At 43.6% G+C, this 24,283-nt stretch overlaps 1 protein-coding gene across 6 annotated transcripts in view; it reads right to left on the reverse strand.

The window, feature by feature from the left end:
- Nucleotides 1-24,283, reverse strand: part of RALGPS1 (Ral GEF with PH domain and SH3 binding motif 1) — an 89,876-nt gene that overhangs the window by 14,895 nt on the left and 50,698 nt on the right. For 5 of the 6 annotated variants that reach the window (XM_087914758.1, XM_087914755.1, XM_087914753.1 and 2 more), the window contains exons 10-13: nucleotides 17,348-17,485; nucleotides 16,216-16,309; nucleotides 9,566-9,633; nucleotides 551-677 (exon numbers count right to left, since the gene is read on the reverse strand). In XM_087914758.1, the coding sequence (XP_087770884.1) occupies nucleotides 551-677; nucleotides 9,566-9,633; nucleotides 16,216-16,309; nucleotides 17,348-17,485 (427 nt within the window). The remainder of the gene's footprint in view (nucleotides 1-550; nucleotides 678-9,565; nucleotides 9,634-16,215; nucleotides 16,310-17,347; nucleotides 17,486-24,283) is intronic. The other variant, XM_087914759.1, reaches the window with a different exon arrangement.

The raw sequence follows: 24,283 nt of genomic DNA on the forward strand, positions 1-24,283 counted from the left end.
CACCTTTCAACCGGGAAGGAGTGGCGCCATCGCACAACGGTTGCCAAGACCACAGAAGGGGGATCCTAAGACGAACAAGTTACTGAGGAACCAGAATCCTTGCAAAATCCCTACGAGCAGTCCTTGTCTTGTGACCACAACGCAGCTCTGCATATCTGTCACTAAGGAGGAGGAAGGAGGACTTTGTTGAGTGAGGTTTGCACCATTTCACGACCTCGCTGGGCACGGTGGGGCGGGTAAGTTAGGAACCCGGTTGTTACAGCGAATCTGGCCTCCCCCAGTGACCTCAGGGGCATAGCAGTGGTCATATGTGTGAGCCAGTTGCCAAGCGCCTAGCACGGGGACGCTACAAAGGCCCGGTGAAGAACAGTCGTAAGTCAATCCCTTTTTTCAGCGCCGTTGCTAAGTTTTGAACGGTCGCTAAAACGGAGGGTTGTAAGTCAAGGACTACCTGCAGAGGGAAGGGGAGGGCTTCCTGGCTGCCTTTAAAAGAAAAACAAAAAAAAACCCTAACTAAGCTGCGCGCTTCAGTGCAGACTGCAACACCCACTTGTTTCCAAGGCTGTGGCTCTTCCTGTGCCGCGGTATAGGAGGGGTGTGCATGTTGGCCGCTACCGAGGCATCAGGACAGGTGGGCCTCCTGTTGAACCTCACAGCTGCCGACACTTCGGACGGACCTACAAAACAGACACCAATTAATGCTACGCTAAGTATCAGGAAGCCTGTCGCTCAAGGGCGCCGTCCCTTTCTTCCGGGAAATAGAGTTGGAAGGGACCTTGGAGGTCTTCTAGTCCGACCCCCTACCTAGGCAGGAAACCCTACACCACTTCAGACAAATGGTTATCTCATCTCTTCTTAAGAACTTCCAGTGTTGGAGCATTTACAACTTCTGGAGGCAAGTTGTTCCACTGATTAATTGTCCTGCCTGTCAAGAACTTTCTCCTTAGTTCTATAAGTTGCTTCTCTCCTTGATTGGTTTCCACCCGTTGCTTCTTGTCCTGCCTTCTCAGGGGCTTTGGAGAATAGCTTGACTCCCACTTCTTTGGGGCAGCCCCTGAGATATTGGAACACTGCTGTTGTATCACCCTTAGTCCTTCTTTTTATCAGACTAGACATACCCGATTCCAGCAACCGTTCTCTGTAGGCTTTAGCCTCCAGTCAGTCCCCTAATCACCTTCGTTTTTCTTCTCCATTAATACCTTTTAATTAACTGAAACATTCTGCAATCTTGAAAACCGCATTATCTATCCCTTTGATAGCAATAGTAGTCTACCCCAACAACACACAAAAAAAATAAATGAAAAAAATGCGATGCCAAGGCCGGAGAAGGAGAGAGAGGGTGGGGGGAAAAGGTTTCAGGTGTGACCATCGTTGTCAGACAAAAAACATATGCTTTGAGTTTATTTGCAAGACCGCTCTGCCGGTCAAAAATGCAAAGCATCAGCGTCTCGTGGGGGAATGAGAAGAGGTTTTACAGGAATTTGAGCCAGACAGATGACAATTCTGGAAATTGGAAGGCGGTTTCAGAGCCAAGAGGCTAAATATTTGTAGCCAGCACGCACTGGAGCGTAGACAGAAAATAACGTTATCGCATTCTTCGTTGACTTCCTAAGGGCCGTTGCGGAACCAACGATTGGTCAACGTGATGGAAGCAAGAACAACGGCCTATTGCACGTGCAAGGGATAAATTGATTAATGATATATAAAGGCAAAGATCTCTGTAATGGTAGCTTGATATTCTGACGTCAGCAGAGGCTGACGAAAGCTTAGTAAGTACATTAAATATAATTTTGAAGAATGAGTTGGAACACGCAACCCCTATGCCTTTCTCAGTTTCATCACAAGCAATTCTCCTGCTCTGGTGTGTGTGTGTGTGTGTGTGTGTAATATCAACAAAGGATTAGATCTGGGTAACTTGGGAATTGCTTCCAGATGGAAAATGCCCAACCCCTGAGTCAACAATCCTGAGTCCTCTTGACCAACACAAGTCCAATCCAGTTCTTTTATTAAGGTTCACTCTGCTAAAAAGTTCCAGTTTGCAAAACTGGGTTTTAAGGCCTGAAAATGCTTTTGATTTTTCTACCCCAAAATCTGGGCTCTTGGCTGGCTTCTACAGCTGAGCACTTTTTCGGTTCCACTATAATAATAATAATAATAATAATAATAATAATAATAATAATAATAATAATACAACAACCATGGTAAGATGGGGCCATCACTTTGCTAAGTATTGTTTTAGATTCCTTTGTGGAAATTTCCCTGAGGGGGAAAGAGAAGCGGGCTTCGGATCCAGACGGTGACTAATGCATTAGCCTACAATCATCTAGCAGAAGGATGATCTCAGTGCTCCTGCGGAACTTTCTATAAGTTGCCTTCAATGATTTGTTATTTAGAGAGAAGCTATGGAGACAACAGGCTAAGGAGAAACTGACGCGCCAGGTAGAGATCTACAAACTAGATCATGGTTTATGCTTTTTAATCACAGTGCTTCATGCAAACACATAAATGAGGAAGACACGTCTCCACCTTGGAAGGTATTTGCTTCAGTTTCCACTCTAAAGAGAGTCAAAGATATATAGTCTTTTAATGACCCCATAATCCCTTGCGGGGGTGGAGTCTGGGCAACTGAATGGAGCTGAGTGCTTACTGGCCGGATGCTCCTCCTGTCACCAATGAGGAGTTTTGTTCAGCAGATACATTCTCAGTGTGTCGAGAGAGAGAAATACCTGCCTCTTCCCAGGATCGAACTCACAGCCTCCTGATTGTGAGGCGAGAGCTCCGCCTCTAGGCCACCACACCACTCCTAGTCAAAGGTATATCCTTGCCTCTATTTATTCAAAACTTTTGGTATTGTTTCTCATCCACCATTATCTAAACGTGAGTTTCATTATCCAACGCTAAAGATCAAATTCACATCCATTCGTGTTTATGCCATAAGGCTGTATATATATATATAAACAAACAAAATGCAAACAAAATGAACTGCAATGGAGTAAGGGCGGTTTTGTTTGTCAAACGGCATGCTTAATTGCCTTTGCAATTAGAAAATTAATCGTGTCCAGCTCGAAGAGATGGAAGATTCTAAATATTTGGGAGTTGTTGGGAGTTTGCTTTCAATCTTCTGTGAAAGATGATCTCTGCTGAAGCCAACTTATTCGGGGACCAACAAGCTGAACCTTTCACTCAACAGGCGCAGCTGTCTATACAGGCACAAGAGTTCGAAATGCAGTTTGATCTATATTCCTCGGAATTATACTTCATGTTTCTCACTGTGTGTGAAATGCTGGGATTTGGCTGGGCTCGCACGACGATCTGCCAACTTGAAATACTGACAAAAAAACTCATTTGACTCCTTGAGTCCTTGCTGGTGTTTGCTTCCTCTTAGGAGAAAGGCCTGGTCTTAATTTTGACTTTATTTAATGTATTTATGTGTCCGACTTATTTGCTGCCTACCTCCCCTACAGGAGACTCTGGGTGGCTTAGAAGCATGAAAAGCCAATAAAACATTGAAATGATAAATGATTAATAATAGTAAGAATTGACACCATCGGCATTGACAAAATCCTCATCGGTCAATTGCAGAAAGCAGCTTTGCTTGAGACAGCTTACACCTTATTGATTAAAATCTTTAACATATTCACATCTGCCTCTCCCAGGTCCTTGGGAAGGACTTGGATGGGTAGACAAAAATGCCAAATCCAGTTTGAATATCTGGCTGACTGTCCGACCAACCGTAATAATATTACTTGGACGTTGTGGTCTTGACAAAATCCCTGTCGGTCAATTGCAGAAGGCAGCTTGACTTGGAACAGCTGACATACTGCAATTTTACCTTTAAACATCATCAAACATTCACATCTGCCTATGCCAGCTCTTTGGGAAGGACTCCATAGGTGGACAAAAATGCCAAATCTAGTCTGAACATCTGGCTGACGATGCGACCAACCATAATAATAATACTTGGGACACCGTGGCGTTGACAAAGTCCCCATCAGTCGATTGCAGAAGGCAGCTTGATTGGAACAGCTTACATCCTGCAACCAGAACTTGGACACTATCAAACACCCACATCTGCCTATCCCAGGTCTTTGAGAAGGACTCCATCGGTGGTGGTGGGGAATGCCAAATCCACTCTGAATATCTGGCTGGTTGTACAAGCAACAATTGTGCAAGCATCGAGGATCCCGCCCCAAGCAAAAGACAGATATAAAACTGTTCTCCAACCTTGGAAGACAGCAAAAAGCTCTCCGAGGTTACCAAAGATTCAGTCTCTAATCAAGCTAAGATTGGAGGGTGGAATTGAACGCTCAACTTCTTTGATTCCTTCCTTCCACTGTCATGGGGGGCTTCTGGAGACAACGAGGCTGGTAGCTTTGCTGAAAGATGAGCTTTTAACGGGCTCCTGACTCCTTAAACATTTTCCACTCACCCCTCCTCTCTCCTTGATCATCCTAGGATAAACAACGGGGATTATATTTTCTTTTGTTCTTCCACCCTGCCCCTTGGGTTTCAAGCCTGCCATTCCCCCAGACATCTTTTAATTCTTTTACACAATTGTATGTCAATTGTATGCATACAACAATTGTATGTCAATTGTTCTGGGAACCATTTCGTTTGAACAGAGACGGGGTGGGGGGGAAACGCTTTGTGCATCAAACAGGAATAGTTTCCCCACTCCGTCTACTTCTAGGAGACATTATTACAGCGAACGCATGCTTTTTCCATCCTCGTTTTCATACACAGGGAGGAAAAAAGGCAGTTTGCTTTTCGTTAGCCCTCCACGTTACTCTCAGGACAACGCTGACGTCGACGTGAAAATAGTACACCGAAGGGACAGCGTTGCTTACGGAGGGTTTTATATTGGAGGGCTGGAGGGAAACCCAGAAAAGCTGATCATTGCACTTTAAAAAATTGTGGCAGGAACATTTGGAAAAAGCTGACCACGAAGCATTACTATCCCCAAGGATTCTTTTTGGTTACTTTCCTTTGCATAATTTCCCCATGAAATAATCATCCAGAGGCCTTAAACAAAGAGTAACTTATGTAATTCTTTAGTAGGACTCCTGAGTGACAAGTAGGAATTCAGTAAGTTTTCCCTAATAAAATGAAACAGATTAATCCTAGACCAACGATCAAGCAGAAAACAATACCCCAAAGAACTCCAACCAACACTAACAGGGCAAGTCACTTGTGCATAAATAGGGAGCAAACCCTACTGCCTTCAAGCACTGATGATGTTACCTAGTTGGGTCATGAAATGTCTGCAAGACAAGCAAACTTGGAGCGCACCAAGGATTCCACAATTTCAACACTTCTCTGCTCTATTTTAGTTTGAATGGGTAGTTCTGCCTTCCAAGTTCCTTTAAATCCTATCAATGAACTACCAAGGGAGTAAACCCCACTCCCTTCTAGCACTGATGATGTCACCTAGTTGGGTCACAAAATATCTGCAAGAAAACCATCAAGCTCAGAGAGTGTCAAGGACCTCATAGTCCTCCTCCTCCTCTCCACAAACCCCACTCCCTTCTAGCACTGATGATATTACCTAGTTGAGTCATGAAACATCTACCCAAAGACAACCAAGTTCAAGAATTAGTTCAGAAAGAAACAGTTCATTAGAAAAAGACGGAGAGGCAACAGCGGACTCATTTATGGGAGGATTCTGTGGTCTGTGTCCTTTCACAACCATCTGTGAGCAGAGATAAGTCGACATATAAGGTTTTGGCACTGGTGAAGGACAGGATTAGAAAACTCAGACTAGAATGACTAAAGGCCATTCCTGATTCTATTGTGTCCTGGAACAGGAGAGAAGAATTTGCTGTGGGAATTCTGGCCTTGCCTACTTGAGGATGAGCGGAGAAGAAGCTATCGAGGAGGTGAGAGCGAATGAGACAATCCTGGCCTGCAGTCAACGATTGGCAACTCAAAATCCCAGAACAAAGCTATTTATCAGTCACCATGGCTACCTCTAAAGTAAACTGCATAGTTAAATGTCAGACTAGTTGTTTACATGGAAAAAAAGACGCTTTCCTTTTGGTCCAAAGTGAAGGAAGTTCCATCCAGCTGACGTCATCGGTCTAGCAAATACCCCAACTGGCCAAGAGTTGTTGTCTCTCTTGAAATCTTCCCTATTCCTTAAAAAACAAAGCAGAGACAACTCCCCAAAAAAAAAAAACCAAAAAACATAAAACGGCCCCTTCTGAGTTTGAACTTCAGGTCTAATTCCAGAACCAGACATACCAAGCCTGACTAGGTCAACGTCCATCTCATTGCAACCACTCAACTTTCCAACGAGAAGAAATTTGATCGTCAACATTCACCGAGCGACAACGGGAAAGGAGCTTTCTCTGCTTCTGTGTAGGGGGCCTGAACAGCGTGATGTGGCCTCACACTGTTTCTCCCCAGAGAAGCAGGAAAAACAAAAGGATCTATTTATGACTGTAGCTCTGGGGGAAAAAAAGTAACAGATAACAGATAATCAGAGCTGGAAGGGACCTTATAGGTCATCTAGTCCGACCCTGCCGCCCAAGCGGGAGACCCTACACCATTTCTGACAAACAGGGTACAGAACAACTGAGTTGGAAGGGACCTTAGAGGTCTTCTAGTCCAACCTCTAGCTCAAGCAGAAGATGTGACGCCATTCTGGACAAATGGTTGCCCCCATTTCTTGTTAAAAGCCTCCAGTGACAGAGCACTTATTCTTATTGGAAACTTACGATTATTCATGGACTGCAAAACTGATGCAAAGGCTAATATCCAGATACATTTGATGTCCTCCTCTTCCTCCTCCTCTTCTCCTTCCTCCATTCTAGCACTCCTCTCCAGCACTGACAATATTGCAAGGAAACAACCAAGTTCAAAGAGCACCAAGGACCCATCAGTCTTCTTCCTCTTCCTCCTCCTCCTCCTCCTCTTCTCCACAAAACTCCTTTATAGTACTGATGAAGGAGGAAGAGGAGAAGAATGAGGACGATGCACTAAACGAAGCTAGCACAAGTGAAAATTGTTTTAAGTGCCAAGAGACGGGCACCGAAGGGCTGGTTTGATCATTTTGCGATCCACCAGACGTGGGAAACCAGCTGATGTATTCTGTAGGGTTTCAAATCCTGTACCAAGAATTCCGTTCACAAGACCTGAGATGACTTCTTTAAGCTGAATGTTCACTGCTTGTTTTTGCCTCTTTTCCAAACATCAACAAGAATTACACTTGATGCGCCGATAACAAGCCGCATCGTTTCGGTTCCTGCAGGGATGCCAAGCTGAAATTTAAGTCAAGTGTGCTGCGAGACCGTGTCTTTCGCCCTCCTCGACATTTGAAAAAAGCTTCCAGGGGATAAGATCTCATACAATTTCTGCTCTGGTTTAAATTATGTGAAATGTGAATTTCTTTTTTCCCCGGGGGTGGGGGCGGGGGGGGGCGGGGGAAGAGCACGATTGAAATATGTGTTCCCAAACAACCGTCTGCTGGCTAAGAGAACTCATCCTGGCCATTTCTGAGACCGAGCCCAGGTGGCTTCCTTCGTCCCAGGCAACCGAATGGAAAAATGTGAACGGGACAAAATAGTTTAAATAAGGACCACATATATGGTCTTCCCTGGCCTTCAAACTTCTGGGGCTCTAAATGACTCCCAAGGTATCGGGCTTCTACCGAGAGTTAGTCTGCAAAACAAAATCTCAGCCATTTATTAATAAAATTATGTTGCTTGCAAAAAAAAAATTACCGCTATTCCTAGACTGATTTACGGAGAGCTTGCTAACAAACAGGTTTTCTCCAACATGGCAAAGAAACTGCAAAGGAGGTCAAAGAAACAGTTGCCACCAGACCTCCCAAAGGCATTGAGTACTTTGAGATACCCTGTTTTCCCGAAAATACAACCTACCCTGAAAGTAAGTCCTAGCTTGGTTTTTACACGTGCGCCCAATATAAGCCCTACTTAAGATCCGCCCACTCCAGAGTGCATGGTTAAAATTTAAGCTAAGGTGAGGATGGGGGTGTGTGGAGCTGCCCTACTACTTACCTTTGGACAGTTGTAGCCAGGCCTCGCACATCCCGACACCCGCCTTGCCAGTCAATTTCTTCTACAGCTGGCAAGGTTGGCAAGGCTTTCCTGAAGTCCTCTGGAACTGATAACAAAGCTCTGGATCGATCCAGAGCTCTATTATCGGCTGCAGAAGCTTTCAAGAAAGCCTTGCCGGCCGCAGAAGTAGTCGTTCCTGAAGGCCTCTGACAGTGAAAAGGAGACCGGGAGTGACGCACGCAAGTGAGGTTAGTCAGTGCATGAGACATCCCCCGAAAATAACACCTGGTGTCTTTTTTTGGTGGAGAAAAAAATTAAGACAGGGTCTTATTTGGGGGGAAACATGGTACTTTCCAGTCGGATCCTATTTAGAGTTTGTTGTCGGGAAAATAGGAAGAGGAAGGCTTGCTGCCTTATTTGTCTAGAAATAAACAAATAAATAAAAACATAAATAAAAAAAAAGAATTGGGAAGTTACAGAGCATGGGGGATTCTTGCTTTGAAGTAATTACAGTCTGGGAATGGCTCTAGCAATATGGGGGGTGGGGGAGAAGTATGGGGGGGAAAGCAAAAACCCAGCATAGCAATGTAAGAAGTGATTCCTAAGATCAGCATTTGCAAAGGAATTTCGAGCAACTCATATAAACGGCCTTTTAAAGCATCCCGCGGAATCCTTTCCCGTATATCGAACCAGCCTTTGAAGATAACTCGTTTTCTGTCAACGTGGCAAAAAACAGCAACCCTGAACCTCCAGAATCGGGGCTACCGTATCGCTTTGCGTGTTTCTGATTTGTTTAGTCTGCTTTAGAGACAGATTTGCACCATATTCCTCGCGTTTCACGTTACGCTACCGAAGGACGACAAAATCAGGAACTCAGAGCATGCTAATGTTTTGGTTTCGCTGCACGTACAGAAGCAGGATATGGCATGGCTACGCAATGGAAACAGCAATTTGGATAATTTATGCAAAGACTAGAGTAAGAGCACTGGCTGATGAGCAAACCTGCAGAATATGGGGACAGAAGAAAGCTAGTTTTTCCGACCCAGACCTAAAACTGATTCTGGTGAGAGAGAGAGAAAGAGAGTTGTCCGGAGTTTTCAAAGAGTGGTGTTTAAGCTTCGCTGGGTTTTCCTCTCTTTTCTTATCCCCTTTTCCTGTTGCGTCATTTTAAAAGACGATAAGCAGAACGTCTGTTTTTCTAACTGTGGATAAGCTGATTTGGAAGGTCTTGTTCTTCATTAAAGAATACAATTTTAAACATATTTAAACAGGGAACCTGTTTCCTTTCAGAATATATGAATCCATCCATCCCTCTCCCTCTCTCCCCCTGCCCCTCTCTCTCATCTGCAATTTTCTAAACACCTGTGGAATCCACCCACCCATCTCTTATCTATCCATCCATCCACGAGGCCAAGCCAACATCCCACCAGGAAGGGTTTGGTAGAAAGAAAACAGGATGGTGATTGCAAAACACAAAACCTCAAGGAAGGAAGAATATTTGTTTGTGGGAACTGAGCATCGGAACAGGGCAAACTTTGGAAATTTACCTGCCAGGTCTTCTTTTGACGAGACCAGCCGTGGGGAACTGTTTCCTGGTTCGATTCTTAGGGATAATCTAGAAAAAAAAACAAAAACAGAAAAAGACGGGGTGAAAAGTCAGCAGCTAAGCGGGGACAGATCTGTTCTCTCGCGTTTTCAGTTAAAGGTTGTGTTCGTGAATTCTTTGGGTACAATAGATTCTTGCTGAAGTTATGACAGTTTTATCCTGTGAAGCTAAACAGAGTTTTCTCACTATCATGGAGCTCTTGTCTTTTATGAATGTGGCTTTTTACAAGGCCATTTAACAAGCAGAAAGTCACACTGTTCTTGGTCTGGTCAGTCTCAGCATTTTAAATGCACAAATCATCAATTTCCAAATCCAAAATGCAGGCAGTCTCTTTGCACTTATTAGATTTGTTTGCTGAACTATCTTACTTCTAAGTGACTCTGGGTGGCATGCAACATTAAATAGCTCTCTCTCTCTCTCTTTCACTCTCTTTCTCACTGTCTCTCACTGTCTCTCTCTTTCTCACTTTCTTTTCTTTCTCACTTTCTCACTTTCTCTCTTCTCTTTCTCTCTCTCTCTCTCTCTTTCTCTCTCTCTCTCTCTTCTCTTTCTCACTTTCTGGCTCTTCGTAAGTTTCTCTCTTCTCTCTCTCTCTCTCTCTCAAACACACACACACACACACACACACACAAAGATGTTTTTTAACCTTTTCCCAATCTGTTTGAGGCACCCAGTGTAGGGTCTTTACGCTGGCTCACATTAATGTTTTTAATCCACAATCTCAAAGGATAAATTTCTCCCTAACGCCAGTGATTGTTGGTCGATTGCTATACGCAGTCCTCTTTTAACCTCACTTGGTTTTGGAATATTTTCTATAGCTCCAGACTCTATTTATCCCCCAAAATATATGGTGTTTTTTTTTCTTCATGGAAAGATTTTGCAGATTGGCTGTCTGGCCTCTTAATGGGAACACATTCTTGGAGCTCTGGGCTGTTTCAAGGTGCGATCTGAAATTTCAGGAATTTACACACAATTGCCTTTTTCCTTTTTTTAAAAAAAATACTCATAGCACACAATCGCTCAAATGTTGGCTGGGGTAGAAGCCACAAGAAGCTTTGGATTATGCCAGACGTCCGTTTTGATTTCTGCTGTAACATTTTCTGGGGGTGGAGTGGGGGGAAAGACCAGCTAACTGGGGGAAAAATGTTCATCTTGTTTGAATTTTGGTTCCACATATTTGATTGCGTCCCATTTTGGCAACTGCGCTGCCAAAGTTTAGATCCGTAAAGAGAAAATCCGACGGAACTTGAAAGCTTTAGGACACATTTTACACCCGAATGGTTTAACTGGCTATTTAAAAATAAATATCCTATGGAGGAAGCTGATTTTTGATTTGGCTTGTCTCACTTGAGCTTGGGAGAGCTAGGAAAATAGAATATTGTTCCAGACAGCTGCCTTGACGAAGCAGGGTGGCACATCAGCTCCTGGCACATACTTTCTCTGTGATGTTTGCTTTAAATAAAGCACATCACATTTGCTGAGGTTTGGACTGATAAATTCTTATCATTCCTCTCAGGGAAGGCAAGAGAGAGAAAGAAAAGAGAGAAGAGAGAAAAAGAGGGAGGCAGAAAAGGAACAGAAAGAGAGAGAGAAAGAAAGAAGAGAGAGAGAAAAAAGAGAGAATGAGAGAGAAGAGGGAAGAGAAAGAGAGAGAAAGAAAAGAGAGAGAAGAGGGAAAGAGAGAGAGAAGATGACAAGGAGAGAAAGAAAGAAAAGAGAAAGAGAGAAAAGAGAAAAAGAGACAGAAAAGAGGAAGAAAGAGAGAGAGGGAGAGAGGATGAAGAGATAGAGAGAGGAAAAAGAGAAAGAAAAGAGAGGGAAGAGAAAAGATAGAGACAAACCAGTGTTTTTTTTTAAAAAAACACCTCCCATGACTGACTTTCTTTTAGCAATTCCTTTTCAAATTGAATGCTTTTAAACTATAAGAGGAAAAATACACGCTCAAGTAGGAACGTCAAACCAAATAAAAATTGCATGGCGTGACTCACACATGTACGAGGAAAACACTCCTTTCAAATGGAATTAATGCTTGACGTGAAGCAGTCTTCCCGGTGGGAAAGGGGCATTTTTTATTTTGGCAGCCTGAAATTAATTCCACAACGTTTCCATGGAGTCTAAGAGCTGCTTGGCACTGTTATCAGCCTGTCATTGATCCTCACGTTCTGGTCTTCCTCACTCGTTTTAGGACCACAACGGAACCTCAAATTTCCATGGCTAAGCAAGACAAGTGGTTCCGTTGTCCCATTCGACGAACTTCCTTGACATCGTCGTTAAGCAAGCCACTGCATTTGTTAAGTGAGTCGCAAGGTTTTTAAGTGAATCTGGCTTCCCCATTGACTTGGCTTGCCGGAGTGTCGCAAAAGGGGACCTCGGGACCCCGAGGGAACACGGCGACCGTCATAAATACATTCTTCATCTCTTCTACACACAACTGAGATGACCAGAAAACCGCCTGCTTATTTCAATGTCTAACGGTTAAGGCATTAGGCTAGAAACCTGGAGACGGTGAGTTCTAGTCCCGTCTTAGGCATTCATGAAAGATGGCTGGGTGTATTTGGCGCTAATCACCAGGAGACTGGGAGTTCTAGTTCTGCCTTAGGCACAAAAGACAGCTGGGTGACTTTGAGCCCATCACCAGAAGACAGGGAGTTCTAACCCCGCCTTAGCAATAAAAGCCAACTAAGTGACTCTGGGCCAATCACTAGGCGATGGGGAGTTCTAGTCCCACCTTAGGCACGAAAGCCGGCTGGGTGACTCTGGGCCAATCACCAGGCGATGGGGAGTTCTAGTCCTGTCTTAGACAAAAAAAACCATCTGGGTTATCTTGAAGACACCAAGAAAGCTACAATTTATAAGAAAAACATGTTTTTTGGGGAAATAATCATGACTTCTGCTTCTGGGAAACCGGAGACGGAGCTAGACTGCTGAGAAAACGGCCTATAAGGAGGCGGAGAGAAGCCTTGGCCAAAGAGAAGCTGTTAAGTTTGGGAAAGGAGTCTTGGGAAGAAAGAAAAACAACAACTGGGAATCGGAAGATGAGAGCCACGGAAAGAAAGACGTGGTTGCTCCAACATCAGCAGGATTGCAAAAAGGGAAAAAAAGAAAGAAAAAAAGAAGAAGCAATGCTTACATAGGCAGGGCTGGGTGATTGGTTCTGCAGATGTTCCAGGGGCAGTTCAGGTGGAAACAGAGACAGTAGCTCCTCTAGGATATAAGGGGAGCCTTAGAAAGCAGCCAGATTCCTGAGAATAAGGATAAACCACAAAACCCTCTTGTGGAAGCTTCGTCTGCATATATATCTCAACAGGGCGTTTGTCTGGCACAGCGCTGGAGACGCGGAGGAAGCCAAGAAGCAAAAGGATGGAAACCCACCGAGGAGAGAAGCGACCTGGAATTCAGGAGAAACTTTCTAACAGGGAGGACAATTAACCAGCCGAACAGGTTGCCGTCAGAAGTTGCGGGTGCTTCGTCGACGGAGGATTTTAAGGAGAGACAGGACAGTCACTTGTCTGAAGTGGTTTAGGGTCTCCTGCTTGGGCGGTGGGTTGGACTAGAAGACCTCCAAGGTCCCTTCCAGCTCTACAAGCACAACAAAGGATGTTCTTCCTTCACCAACTCAGAAAGCTCAAACTGGCCGAGGAGCTGCTGATCCAGTTCTATACAGAGGAGTGACTGAATCTGTCATCTGCACCTCTATAACGGTCTGGTTCGGCTCTGCAACCCGACAGGACAGACACAGACTTCAGGGAGTAATTAAGACTGCAGAAAAAACAATGGCTACCCACTTGCCTTCCATGGAGGACCTGTATCCTGCACGAGTCAAAAAGAGGGCTGTGGAAATATCTACAGACCCCTCACATCCTGGACATAAAGTGTTTCAACTCCCACCCTCAAAATGACGCTATAGAGCCCTGCACACCAGAACATCTAGACACAAGGACAGTTTTTTTCCCCGAACGCCATCACTCTGCTAAGCAAATAATTCCCTCAACACCCAATAGGGAGCCGCAGCAGAGGGCCCAAAGAGCCGCATGCAGCTCCAGAGCCACGGGTTGCCAACATCTGACTTAACCCATGTGGCAAGGAAAGTCGTAAAACGAAGCAAAGACATCCGCTTAACAAATGTCTCGCTTGGCGGCATAAATTCCGCCCCCGATTCTAGTGGTCCTAAGTTGAGAGCTACCTGTCGTTAAAACAAGACACGTGATCTTCCGTCTTTCTTATTCCTTTCTTCTCCCCTCCCCCTTTCTTTTTGTAAATCTTCTTCGTGTCCTTCCCAAGAGCTGGTATGTACGTCTTCCTATCTTGCTTTAAAAAATGAAAAATGAGAGAAATCAGCACATTTAATCATGGATTTTCAGACCAAAAGGAAGAAACCTGCTAGATGGACCTCTAGGAAAATACATGTAAACAGAGGTCACTGTTGCTAGCAATTGCCTCCATGGGGTTTAAAATGTGTGTGTGAGTGAGTGAGTGAGAGAGGGAGGGAGGGAGGGAGAGAGAGAGAGAGAGAGAGAGAAAAGAGCAATTACTCATGTTCTGTCTCATTTCCAAAAATTATGTCATGGCCCTAAATATTTAGAGAACCCTTTTTGGTATGCTATGTTCCACGCACAATATCCAAGCTAATGAAGGAAAAAAAGAAAGAAAAACTACTGTATATGTAATTTTAACATCGCGCATGAATGTGGAACTCGGTCCAAGAATTAAATTAAACAATGTGGCTTCTGGCATCCAACCGAGAGAGCTCAACACACACCAAAAAGCCCACAGACTCACAGTGGTACACATGTCACTACTGCCTGAAGAAGTTTTCCAAGGCTTACGGAAGCTTCATCACAACAAACCTGCAAAATTGGCAACGGGTTAAGAGATCCCTCTCGCCACCCGCCATCGCATGGCAAGCCAACACAACCGCTGTTTCAACTGGCACGGCAAGGCAAGGCCCTACAGAAAAGTTGTGCCAAACTTCTGGCTTTAAAAGATAGACCGACAATCTCAAACAAACAAACAAACAAACAAATGAGAAGTTAGATTAGTTAAAGAAAAAAAAGAACTAGAAAAATGAAAAGTATGCCTCAAGAAGGAGAACAGGAGACAAAAGGAGAAAGCAAAACGAATGCTATCTATTTTGCATCTCATAGTTAAGTATTCTCTTTGTGTGTGTGAGTGTGTGTTTATGTGTGTCTGCCTGTTTCTCAATCAATCATCTCTCTCTCCTCCCTCTATGTATCTATCATCCAACTATCATCTATCTCTCTATCATATCTTTCTCTCTCTATTCTATCTCTCTATTTTCTTTCTCTATATCTATCTCTATCCACCTCTCTCCATCTATCTATCTATCTATCTATCTATCTATCTATCTATCTATCTATCCATCCATCCATCCATCCATCCACCCACCTATTATCTATATTATTTACCTACCTACCTACCCACCCATCCATCTATCATCTATTATTCATATTATCCATCATCTACCTACTTACATATCTATCATCTATATTATCTACCAGCTACCTACCTACCTGTCTCATTTGCCACCCAGCTCCTGGTTCAAGGTGACTCTGAGCACCTTACAGCGAGTGTAAGGACAGAGATATCTGTGTGTTTATGGAAGGTGTCCTGTGCAAGAACGCAACAGTGCTTTACAGATTGTCCTTGAGTTATGACTGGTTGCTCAGCCACTCTAAGTCGAGGGCTGTCTGTAGTCCATTGGATGTGCGAACACGGCCTTCATTTGTTAAATACAGCGTGTCATTTGGACCAATAATCCAGACCGGGTTCCAAGTGACTTTAAATCTCTGGATGTCTGCAATCTGTTTTTTGGGAATATAAAACCCCAGATTCCTTTAACCCAGCAATCTATACAACAGATGGGGGCGGAGGGGGGGGGGAGGAAACAAGAATTCACTCACGGTTCAGACACACGTACTTCCTGCCACGAGCACGCCGGTTCAAACCCCCCCCATTTTAAAGCCTCAGTTTGAAGGCTCAGTTTTCTAAGACGAAAGCAAGATACCCTGCACGGGATTCTGGAATCAAAAGCCTCATTGTTGAAGGCCTGGGTTTAATCTGATGCCAAAAGAAAAACCTCCCCCAAAACAAACCCCAAACTTATTCCGAAGAATCACGTAACTCACCAGGAACTCCACTAAGACCCCAGGGTCCCTCTCACAGTCACTGCTATTAAGCCTGGTTTCACCCAGTATCTTATTTAACTCTTAAATGCACAAAACGACTTTTGGGTATGTTATCTTTTTTTAGGTAATTAGGGCAAAGAAACGACATTGAGTTGGCTACACCCACCCAGTCACAGGACCACCCAGCCAGTCATTAGGGGACAGAGCCCCTTGCTAAAAAGCCCACCCTGTCTATATCTATATAGATCCACCTACACACACATCCATCCATATCTATCTATCTATCTATCTATCTATCTATCTATCTATCTATCTTTTAATTGTCTTGCAAGAGAAAACATTTTAAAGTGTTTTCCCCCTACCCTCCAAGTAGATGGCTAGACTATATTTCCCCACACCCTCTGCCCGTGGAGTCAGTGGAAGTGAAGCAATTTTTGTTACTTACTTGTAGTTGTCGTCTTCCACAAATTTTTGAAGCTCTTCAATATACCGTACGGACTTCAAGTATTTTTGCACGTGGGGTAACATTAGAAGGTGATCTGCAGGGCCCAAAAATTAAAAAAAAAAGTTTTTCAATCTCAAAACTGTTATGAAGAAAAAGAGTTTTTGGCAGAAACAGAATGAAGCTCCACCACTCCCCACCATCTATTCTGAATGACAGCCCAAAATTCTCCATCAAGAGTAAGAATTTCACTGACCAGCATACAGTAAATGTAGTCCTTGACTTAAGACTACAACTACCCAGATATGCTGACTCCGTAAACTGCTTTGAGAGGGCTGTAAAGTCTACTTCTATATTTCTATTCTATTCTACTCTATTCTAGTCTTCCATTCCTAATTCTAATTCTGTTCTACTGTACTCTATCCTGCCCTATTTTACTCTACTCTACTGCCACGGTGGCACAGTGGTTAGAATGCAGTACTGCAGGCTAATTCTGCCAACTGCAAGCAGTTCGAGCCTGACTGGTTCAAGGTTGACTCAGCTTTCCATCCTTCTGAGGGTGGTAAAACCAGCTTGCTCGGGGCAAGACGATGACTCTGTACACCACTTAGAGGGGGCTGTAAAAGCACCGCGAAGTCTAAGCACTGTTGCTATTAAGTGGAAATTCAAACACCTCATTTTGGGAAAGTAAAAATAACTCACAGCTTAGGTGAGCGTATAACACGGGGCGGAAATGAACAAGGGTCTCCTAAAATCAGAACGGAAGCTAAACCAAAGGGCTGCACAACTGATGGAGCGGATAAAGTTACAACCTAGTTTATATAGTCGATCAAGTTATAACCTACTTAATGTAGTTGATAAAGTTTTGACCAATATCTGCAATGGAATTTATCCATAAATTGAGAAGGAAAACACATTCCCTTCACCACTGACCCACATACACACATCTGCAAAGCCTAGTCACCGAGACAATAAAATCTAATTGTCTAGAACTAATAATATATACAAGATGGTGGAAACCAAATGACTTAGCAGCCCAGAAGTTTAAACCTCAAGGGCAGCTTTCACAGAAGGGAGACATCTGATACTAATTTACTGAGCTGGTTAACACGGATGAGGAAGCAAATTGACCAACCGTAGCTACAAGAGACTTGCAAATCAGCAATTATTCGGAGGATGTTGTTCATTTGATTGGACCTTTGTTCGTTCTCCATGATGCTGCCGGAAGCTGGATAGGCTGAGTCTATGTAGATTAAGTCCAAGAGATAAATCCCTAAAATTAAAGAAAAAGATGAGATGGCATTTAGTGAACTTCATAGAGTTGATAAAGCTTGGAACTAACATCATAGAAACCATCACATATAGTCCATCGGATTACAACATATGTCCTAAAGAACTGCTGTCAGGCCAGGGTGTGTTAAACATTTGTCTCTCAACCTACATTGTTCCCAGTGAAACATAATCTGAGCTTGAACCGTTCGGGAATGAAAGAACCAGTATCCAATTCTAGAGGCAGCAGCTGTTGTTGAAAAGGAAGGTGGCAGAGGGTGCAAAAAACCCCGAACAGATTGAAACTACAGCTGCTAAAACAGCTCACACTGACGCTCTCGCTATTCGGTATTATTAGGAACATCCTGGAAACCTCAGCAAATTCACAAAACCTCAAATTCTCCCTCTCCTCCCCTCTTCCCCTCCCCTATTCTCCCCTCCCCTCCTCGTTGACGGGGAAATAAACGTTTTGATAGGAATAGATGGTCTTTCTTTTTTTTCAACCATTAATATATTTCTGCCCAACTTGAAAAATAATTTCTGTTGCGCAAGGAACAACCTGCAACTTATTTTAAAAGCCACAATTTCTGTCTTAAAAGTTTCCATCCAGAGAGAACGCCCTTATGGCATTTTTTTTTCCCCATTTCACTCTTTGCCTCGGGAAGGACCCGTTTAAGCAAAGGATGGGTTGTCGAAGGGACTCCTGTGTGGTTTTACCGCATCAAACTCTCTCGATCAAAGCAAAGACCAAAGTGAACAAAACAGCAGCCATATGGTAGCTGTCATCTTTTACGGGGACAGAAATGTCAAAATATTGAACAAAACACCTCTTAAGTCTGTCAAGCAGCCAACCAACCAACCAACCAACACAGACACAAAACACTGAATAATAGAATTGGAAGGGGCCTTGGAGGTCTTCTAGTCCAACCCCTGATCAAGCAGGAGACCCTATACAATATAGAGTGTCAAGACCAGAGCAAAATAAGACAAATGTGTGAGAACCATTCATATTTAATGCTAGGATGCTTTTTTTTTTAAATGCACCTGGAGAAGAAAATACAGGTAGTCCCTCGACTTAAGGCCACAATGGAGCCCAAAATTTCTGCTGCCAAACGAGACAGTTGTTCAGGTGAGTTTTTCCTCCGAGGTCATGTGAGTTTTGATCGCGTGACCACGGGCAGGCTGCCCTGGTTGTAAGAGTGAGAAATGGTCGTAAGTCACCTCTTTCAGTGCTGCTCTAACTTTGAACATTGGCTTAAACAAACTGTTGTAAGCTGAGGACTAACTGTCACACATCGCTTTGGAAAATATCTGGCTTATAACCGAGCGCTTGGAATTAAAGCCAAAATAAAAAGCCTATAAAATCCATTTTGAGATGAACGTGATTTCCTACCAATAAAATGTTCCTAAGTGATGTTTAATACAACCAATTTTGGTTCTATATTTATAGCCTCAAAGGAGGTAAAAATCTCAAGTAGCAAATAAAGCCCATTATTTAGCTAATGAACATCCATTTTGTTTTCTTCCTCTACTTGAACCCTGTTGTGCCTTTATCACCATGATTTTAATTCTTCGGCAAGTTTCTCTATTTCGAGAGATGTTTTCCCCTCTACTCTCCGTCTGTTTTTGCATCAGTAAGATTGTCTCTCACTCCAAAGCTCTTCTTGCCCTGAGAAAATCTTCTGTACTGTTGAGTGGTTGGTTGTTGTTGTTATTATTATTGTTATTATTAATTACTATTATTATTATTATTATTATTATTATTATTATTATTATTATTATTATTATTATTATTATTATTATTATTATTATTATTATTATTATTATTATTATTTTGCCTTGGTTGGGCACTGGGCTCCTGCCAAACTGGAACGGTGCCTTCTTCTTACAAAGGGATGAAAGGAGCAGCTCTTTTGGATCCCGGCTGGCATCGCTTCTTTTTAAGCCGTTCATAATTAGTGCCTGTGTTCTCTCGAACCGAGTGGGTGGGTGCCACACAATGGCATGGCTTGGGAATGCAGCGGGCAAACAATCCATACAAAGGGAAAAGGGAAGGAGAAGGAACACCCACATTTTCACCCCGCCTCACCCTCGAAGCTTGTCGCTAAAGGTGCAAGAATAACGGAGTAACAGAGTTGGAAGGGACCTCGGAGGTCTTCTAGTCCAACCCCCTGCTTAGGCAGGAAACCCTGCACCATCTCAGACAAGCGGCTGTCCAGTCTCTTCTTAAAAGCATCCCACAACTTCTGGAAGCAATTTGTTCCCCTGGTTGATTGTTCCCACTGATAGGAAATATCTCCTTCCTTCTAGCTTGCTTCTCTCTTTGATGAGTTCCCACCCATGGCTGCTCCTCCCGCCTTCAGGTGCTCTGGAAAATAGGTTGACTCGCTCTCTTCCTTGGCTGCAAGATGGAGAGCGAGGTTGCAATCGTTCGGCTGTAGAGAGAAATGACCTCTTGGCTCTTGATTCTGCAGCATGTCTGGAAACGGTGGGTGCGCTTTTTGCCCAGCCAAATCCGAAAAAAAAAAGGCAGCTAAATATTTCTTTAGATACTCCTCCGTACACACATGCATTTCTTATTACTGCTGCTAAATGATCTTGCGGCTTTGATAGGAAACGCCCAGGTTTACTTAACTCTTGTGGTTTACCGGCTGATCTTGACCGAATCCCCCTTTTTTTCCACATGCCCGCACATTTTTGTAGCCCACATCACCGTTCTGTTTAACGGGAGGGGGGGGTTGGTGGTCCTTTCCACTGGCAGCGATTCCAGACTGAAACCACATTGATGGCGAAACACTGAGAAGCTTTCATTAGCCTCCCCAAGCTGAACCAATTCACTCCCGTTCCTCTCCAGAGCAAATGCTGACTTGGTATCTCCACTACTCTGCCCTCAAAGGGAGCTTCCACTCACTGTCTTTAATCTGAGGTAGAATAGAATAGAGTAACAGAGTTGGAAGGGGGCCTTGGAGGTCTTCTAGTCCAACCCCCTGCCTAGGCAGGAAGCCCTACACCGCTTCAGACAAATGGTTATCCAACATCTTTTTAAGAACTTCCAGTGTTGGAGCATTCACAGCTTCTGGGTGCAAGTTGTTCCACTGGTTAATTGTTCTAACTATCAGGAAATTCCTCCTTGGTTCTAAGTTGCTTCTCTCCCTGATTAGTTTCCATCCATTTATTGCTTCTTGTCCTGCCTTCAGGGGCTTTGGAGAATAGGTTTCGAGTCTTAACACGGTTAACACGTCAATAGATGGAAACGGCTAAAAGCGGGCGATACAATCTGAAGCTCTCAACAAGACAGGCCAGATTTTCTTTAAAAAAAAAACCCAAACGAAGATATATAATTCAGGAAGATTCTGGGTCTGGTTTCCAGAAGACAGCAGTGTTCAATACTGGCGCAAGAGATTGGAATACCATTTATCAGAAATGGCGTAGTTAAGAGTCTTCTGCTTGGGCAGCAGGTTGGATTAGATGGCCTTACAAGGTCCCTTCCAAGTCTGTGAACCTAATCTAATCTAATTTTGAGGGGCTGCCACAGAGAAGAGGAGGGGGTCACGCTATTCTCCAAAGCCCCTGAGAGGCAGGACAAGAAGCAACAGATGGAAAGTACTCAAGGAGAGAAGCAACCCAGAACGAAGGAGGAATTTCCTGATAATTCATCAGCGGAACAACTTGCGTCAAGAAGTTGTGGGTGCTTCAACACTGGAGGTTTTTAAGAAGAGACTGGACAGCCACTTGGATCGTCTGAAGGGTTACAGGGTTTCCTGCTTGGGCAGGGGGGTTGGACTAGAAGGCCTTCAGGGTCTCTTCCAACTCTGCGATTCTGCTAACTTTCCAGGCTTTGCCCCAAGAATATCTGTCCTGCGGTGGGGAATTGATTAAACCGAGCGTGTTTATTCTGCAGAAAGAGGAAGTTTTGACAAGGAGCCCATGCTGTATCGACTCCACATTCCCTCGAAAAGACAGAATTGCTTGACGTGGAGCGTTGGAGGGGGGGCAAAGAAAGCATGCCAAGCCTGATTCCTAAACTCCTGGCTCTTAAATATGCTACTGTGTGGAGAAGAGGGCAAGATTTGGACGGGGAAGAGGGAGGTGAGGGAGAAAACTCCCAGACGAAGAAGGAGGAGAAGGAGAGGAGGAGGAGGAGGAGGAGGAGGAGGAGGAGGAGGAGGAGGAGGAGGGAGAAGGAGAAGAAGAAGAAGAAGAAGAAGAAGAAGAAGAAGAAGAAGAAGAAGAAGAAGAAGAAGAAGAAGAAGAAGAAGAAGAAGAAGAAGAAGAAGAAGAAGAAGAAGAAGAAGAAGAAGAAGAAGAAGAATTATTTCTCAAATCGCCGACTGAGCCATCCGTCCACAACCCACCCACCCCCCAAAAAAATGCCCAGCGTCAACAGTTTGCAAAACCAGAAGCGCCACTTTCAAAAGGTTAGCGAAGAGTCAAGAACACGAAGCCACGAAATCCGTGGTCTCCCCTGGGCTGCAGAAATTGAGAGGGAGGGCTCCGTGGATCAGAGGAAAGGAAAAATTGGGGGGTGGGTGGAGCGAAAATCTTTCCTGTGGAGGAGAATCAACAGCTTGATTAATCTTAGTAGGATTTTGGTGGCGGGTATTTTGAGGGGCAAATTAACGGGGGGCGGGAGGGGAGTTTTGCCAAAGCTGACAAGAATCTTGTGATGTGGGATCCACAAGGCCACCCTGGCAGTCAGAGGAATGGAATCAGTCCGCAAAGCTTGAATAAATAAAGTGAGGTGTCCCACCCCACCCCACCATTTAATCTACTGCCAACCAGCTGGAAAAGAGTAAAGAGAAACAACCACATAGGTACTCTAAAAGAAAGAAACCAAATTCTAAAGTCTTAAATGTAATAGATAATAGATGGATAAATGATAGATAGATAGAATAGAATTCTTTATTGGCCAAGTGTGATTGGGCACACAAGGAATTTGTCTTGGCACAGATAGATGATAGATAGATAGATAGATAGATAGATAGATAGATAGATAGATAGATAGATAGATAGATAGATAGATAGACAGACAGATGATAGATAGAAAAATAAATAGATAGATGTGGTAGATGATAAATGATAGATGGATGGATGGATGGATGGATGGATGGATGGATAGATGATTGATAGATAGGTAGAAAGATAGATGATAGGTAGGTAGGTAAGTGGATGGATGGATGGATGGACAGACAGATGATAGACAATAGAAAGATAAATGGATAGATGATAGGTAGGTAGGTAGGTAGGTAGGTGGATAGATATATACATAGACAGGTGATTGATAGACAGACAGACAGATAGATGGATACAGTAGATAGATAAAGATGATAGAAGATTAATTACTTAATAATTAATCAGTGGAACAACTTGCCCCCAGAAGTTGTGGATAAAAAACTGGAGGTTTTTACGAAGAGACTGGACAGCCACTTGTATAGGGTCTATATAGCCTCTTGTATAGGGTTGGACTATAGGACCTCCAGGGTCTCTTCCACATCTGTTTTTCTGAATGGTAGAAGTAAAAATATGAGGTGGGATGGGATGGGATGGAAAAGAATAGAATATATTGGAAGGGAATGGATTGGAACAGAACCGTTTTTATTGGCCAAGGGTGATTGAACACACAAGGAATTTGTCTCCGGTGCATAAGTGTACGTGCAAAGCAACAGAGTAATATTAATCGTAACAAAGATACCAATAAGAGGGGGTCGTAGTATATCACGGGGTTATATTGGCAGTCATATCTGAAACCATAAGCATGTCAGGAAAGGATTCGAAGGGCGCCATTTCGATCTTCCAGTGACCAGGATAAGAAAGGGTTTCCCTTGGATACATTCACTACTACCCAAGTGGCCAACATCCGCGTTTATAAACCACCAAATTTAACACAACCAGGACGCTTTGAATGGGGGTGCCTCAAAGACCTGCTCTTTGTAACCTCAATATCCCTTCCAATGGTTGCGTATCTCCAACTGCTCATAGGGCCTAGATTACCACCGTTTTAAAAAAGGGAGAAAAAAAACTACATTTTTTTTTTCCGCTCCACCCTTCAAGACTCCCATCAGCCTTAAGCAACATTCACCCCATTTATTTGTTTTTTCTACCCCCAAAAAGGGTTGGGAAAACGAATATGCTCCTTAGTCACTACTATAATCCCTGCGTACTTGCAATTAGACAATGCCCAAAGAATGCTCTGTGTAAACAGACAGCCGAAATTAGTTTTCGTAAGTTTCAACTGCCCACCTCGTTGACTTATGTTTACCTCATTTGTTTAAGCTTGGATTCTTGCTCCAAAACAGCTGCAGGAAATTCAGAAAAAACTAAAGTCATTTCCAGGGCAATAATTATGCTTGAAAGGACATTTTGTATGGGGGGGTTGGGGGGTGGAAATAAACGGGATATAGGTCTTTCTGGATCCATCATTTCATCACGGACAGAACGAAAGGAGCACAGTAACAACACGAATGGACTGCCTTGAATGGACTGGTGTTAAGAGTCATTCTAATTCAAGGATATTTTAATTCTAAGACTAATTCAAGGTTTAGGATTAGAAATTTAAGTCTCAAAAATCAGACCTAAAATGTTCACTCTAATTCAAATAAACAATTCATTCATTATCATCGTCATCATTAGTCCTTGAGTTCATTCAGTGACCAAAGTTCTCACGTCACTAAAAAGGGGACTTATGACTGTTTCTCACACTTACGACCGTTGCAGCCTCCCCGTGGACACGCAATCAAAATTCAGAGGCTTGGCAACTGACTTGTACTCGTGACAGTTACCGGGTCCCAGGGTCACATGATCC

Source organism: Pseudonaja textilis, chromosome 17 (genome assembly GCF_049901715.1).
Source record: "Pseudonaja textilis isolate UNSWEBS1 chromosome 17, rPseTex1.2, whole genome shotgun sequence".
Taxonomy (NCBI): Eukaryota; Metazoa; Chordata; class Lepidosauria; order Squamata; family Elapidae; genus Pseudonaja; species Pseudonaja textilis.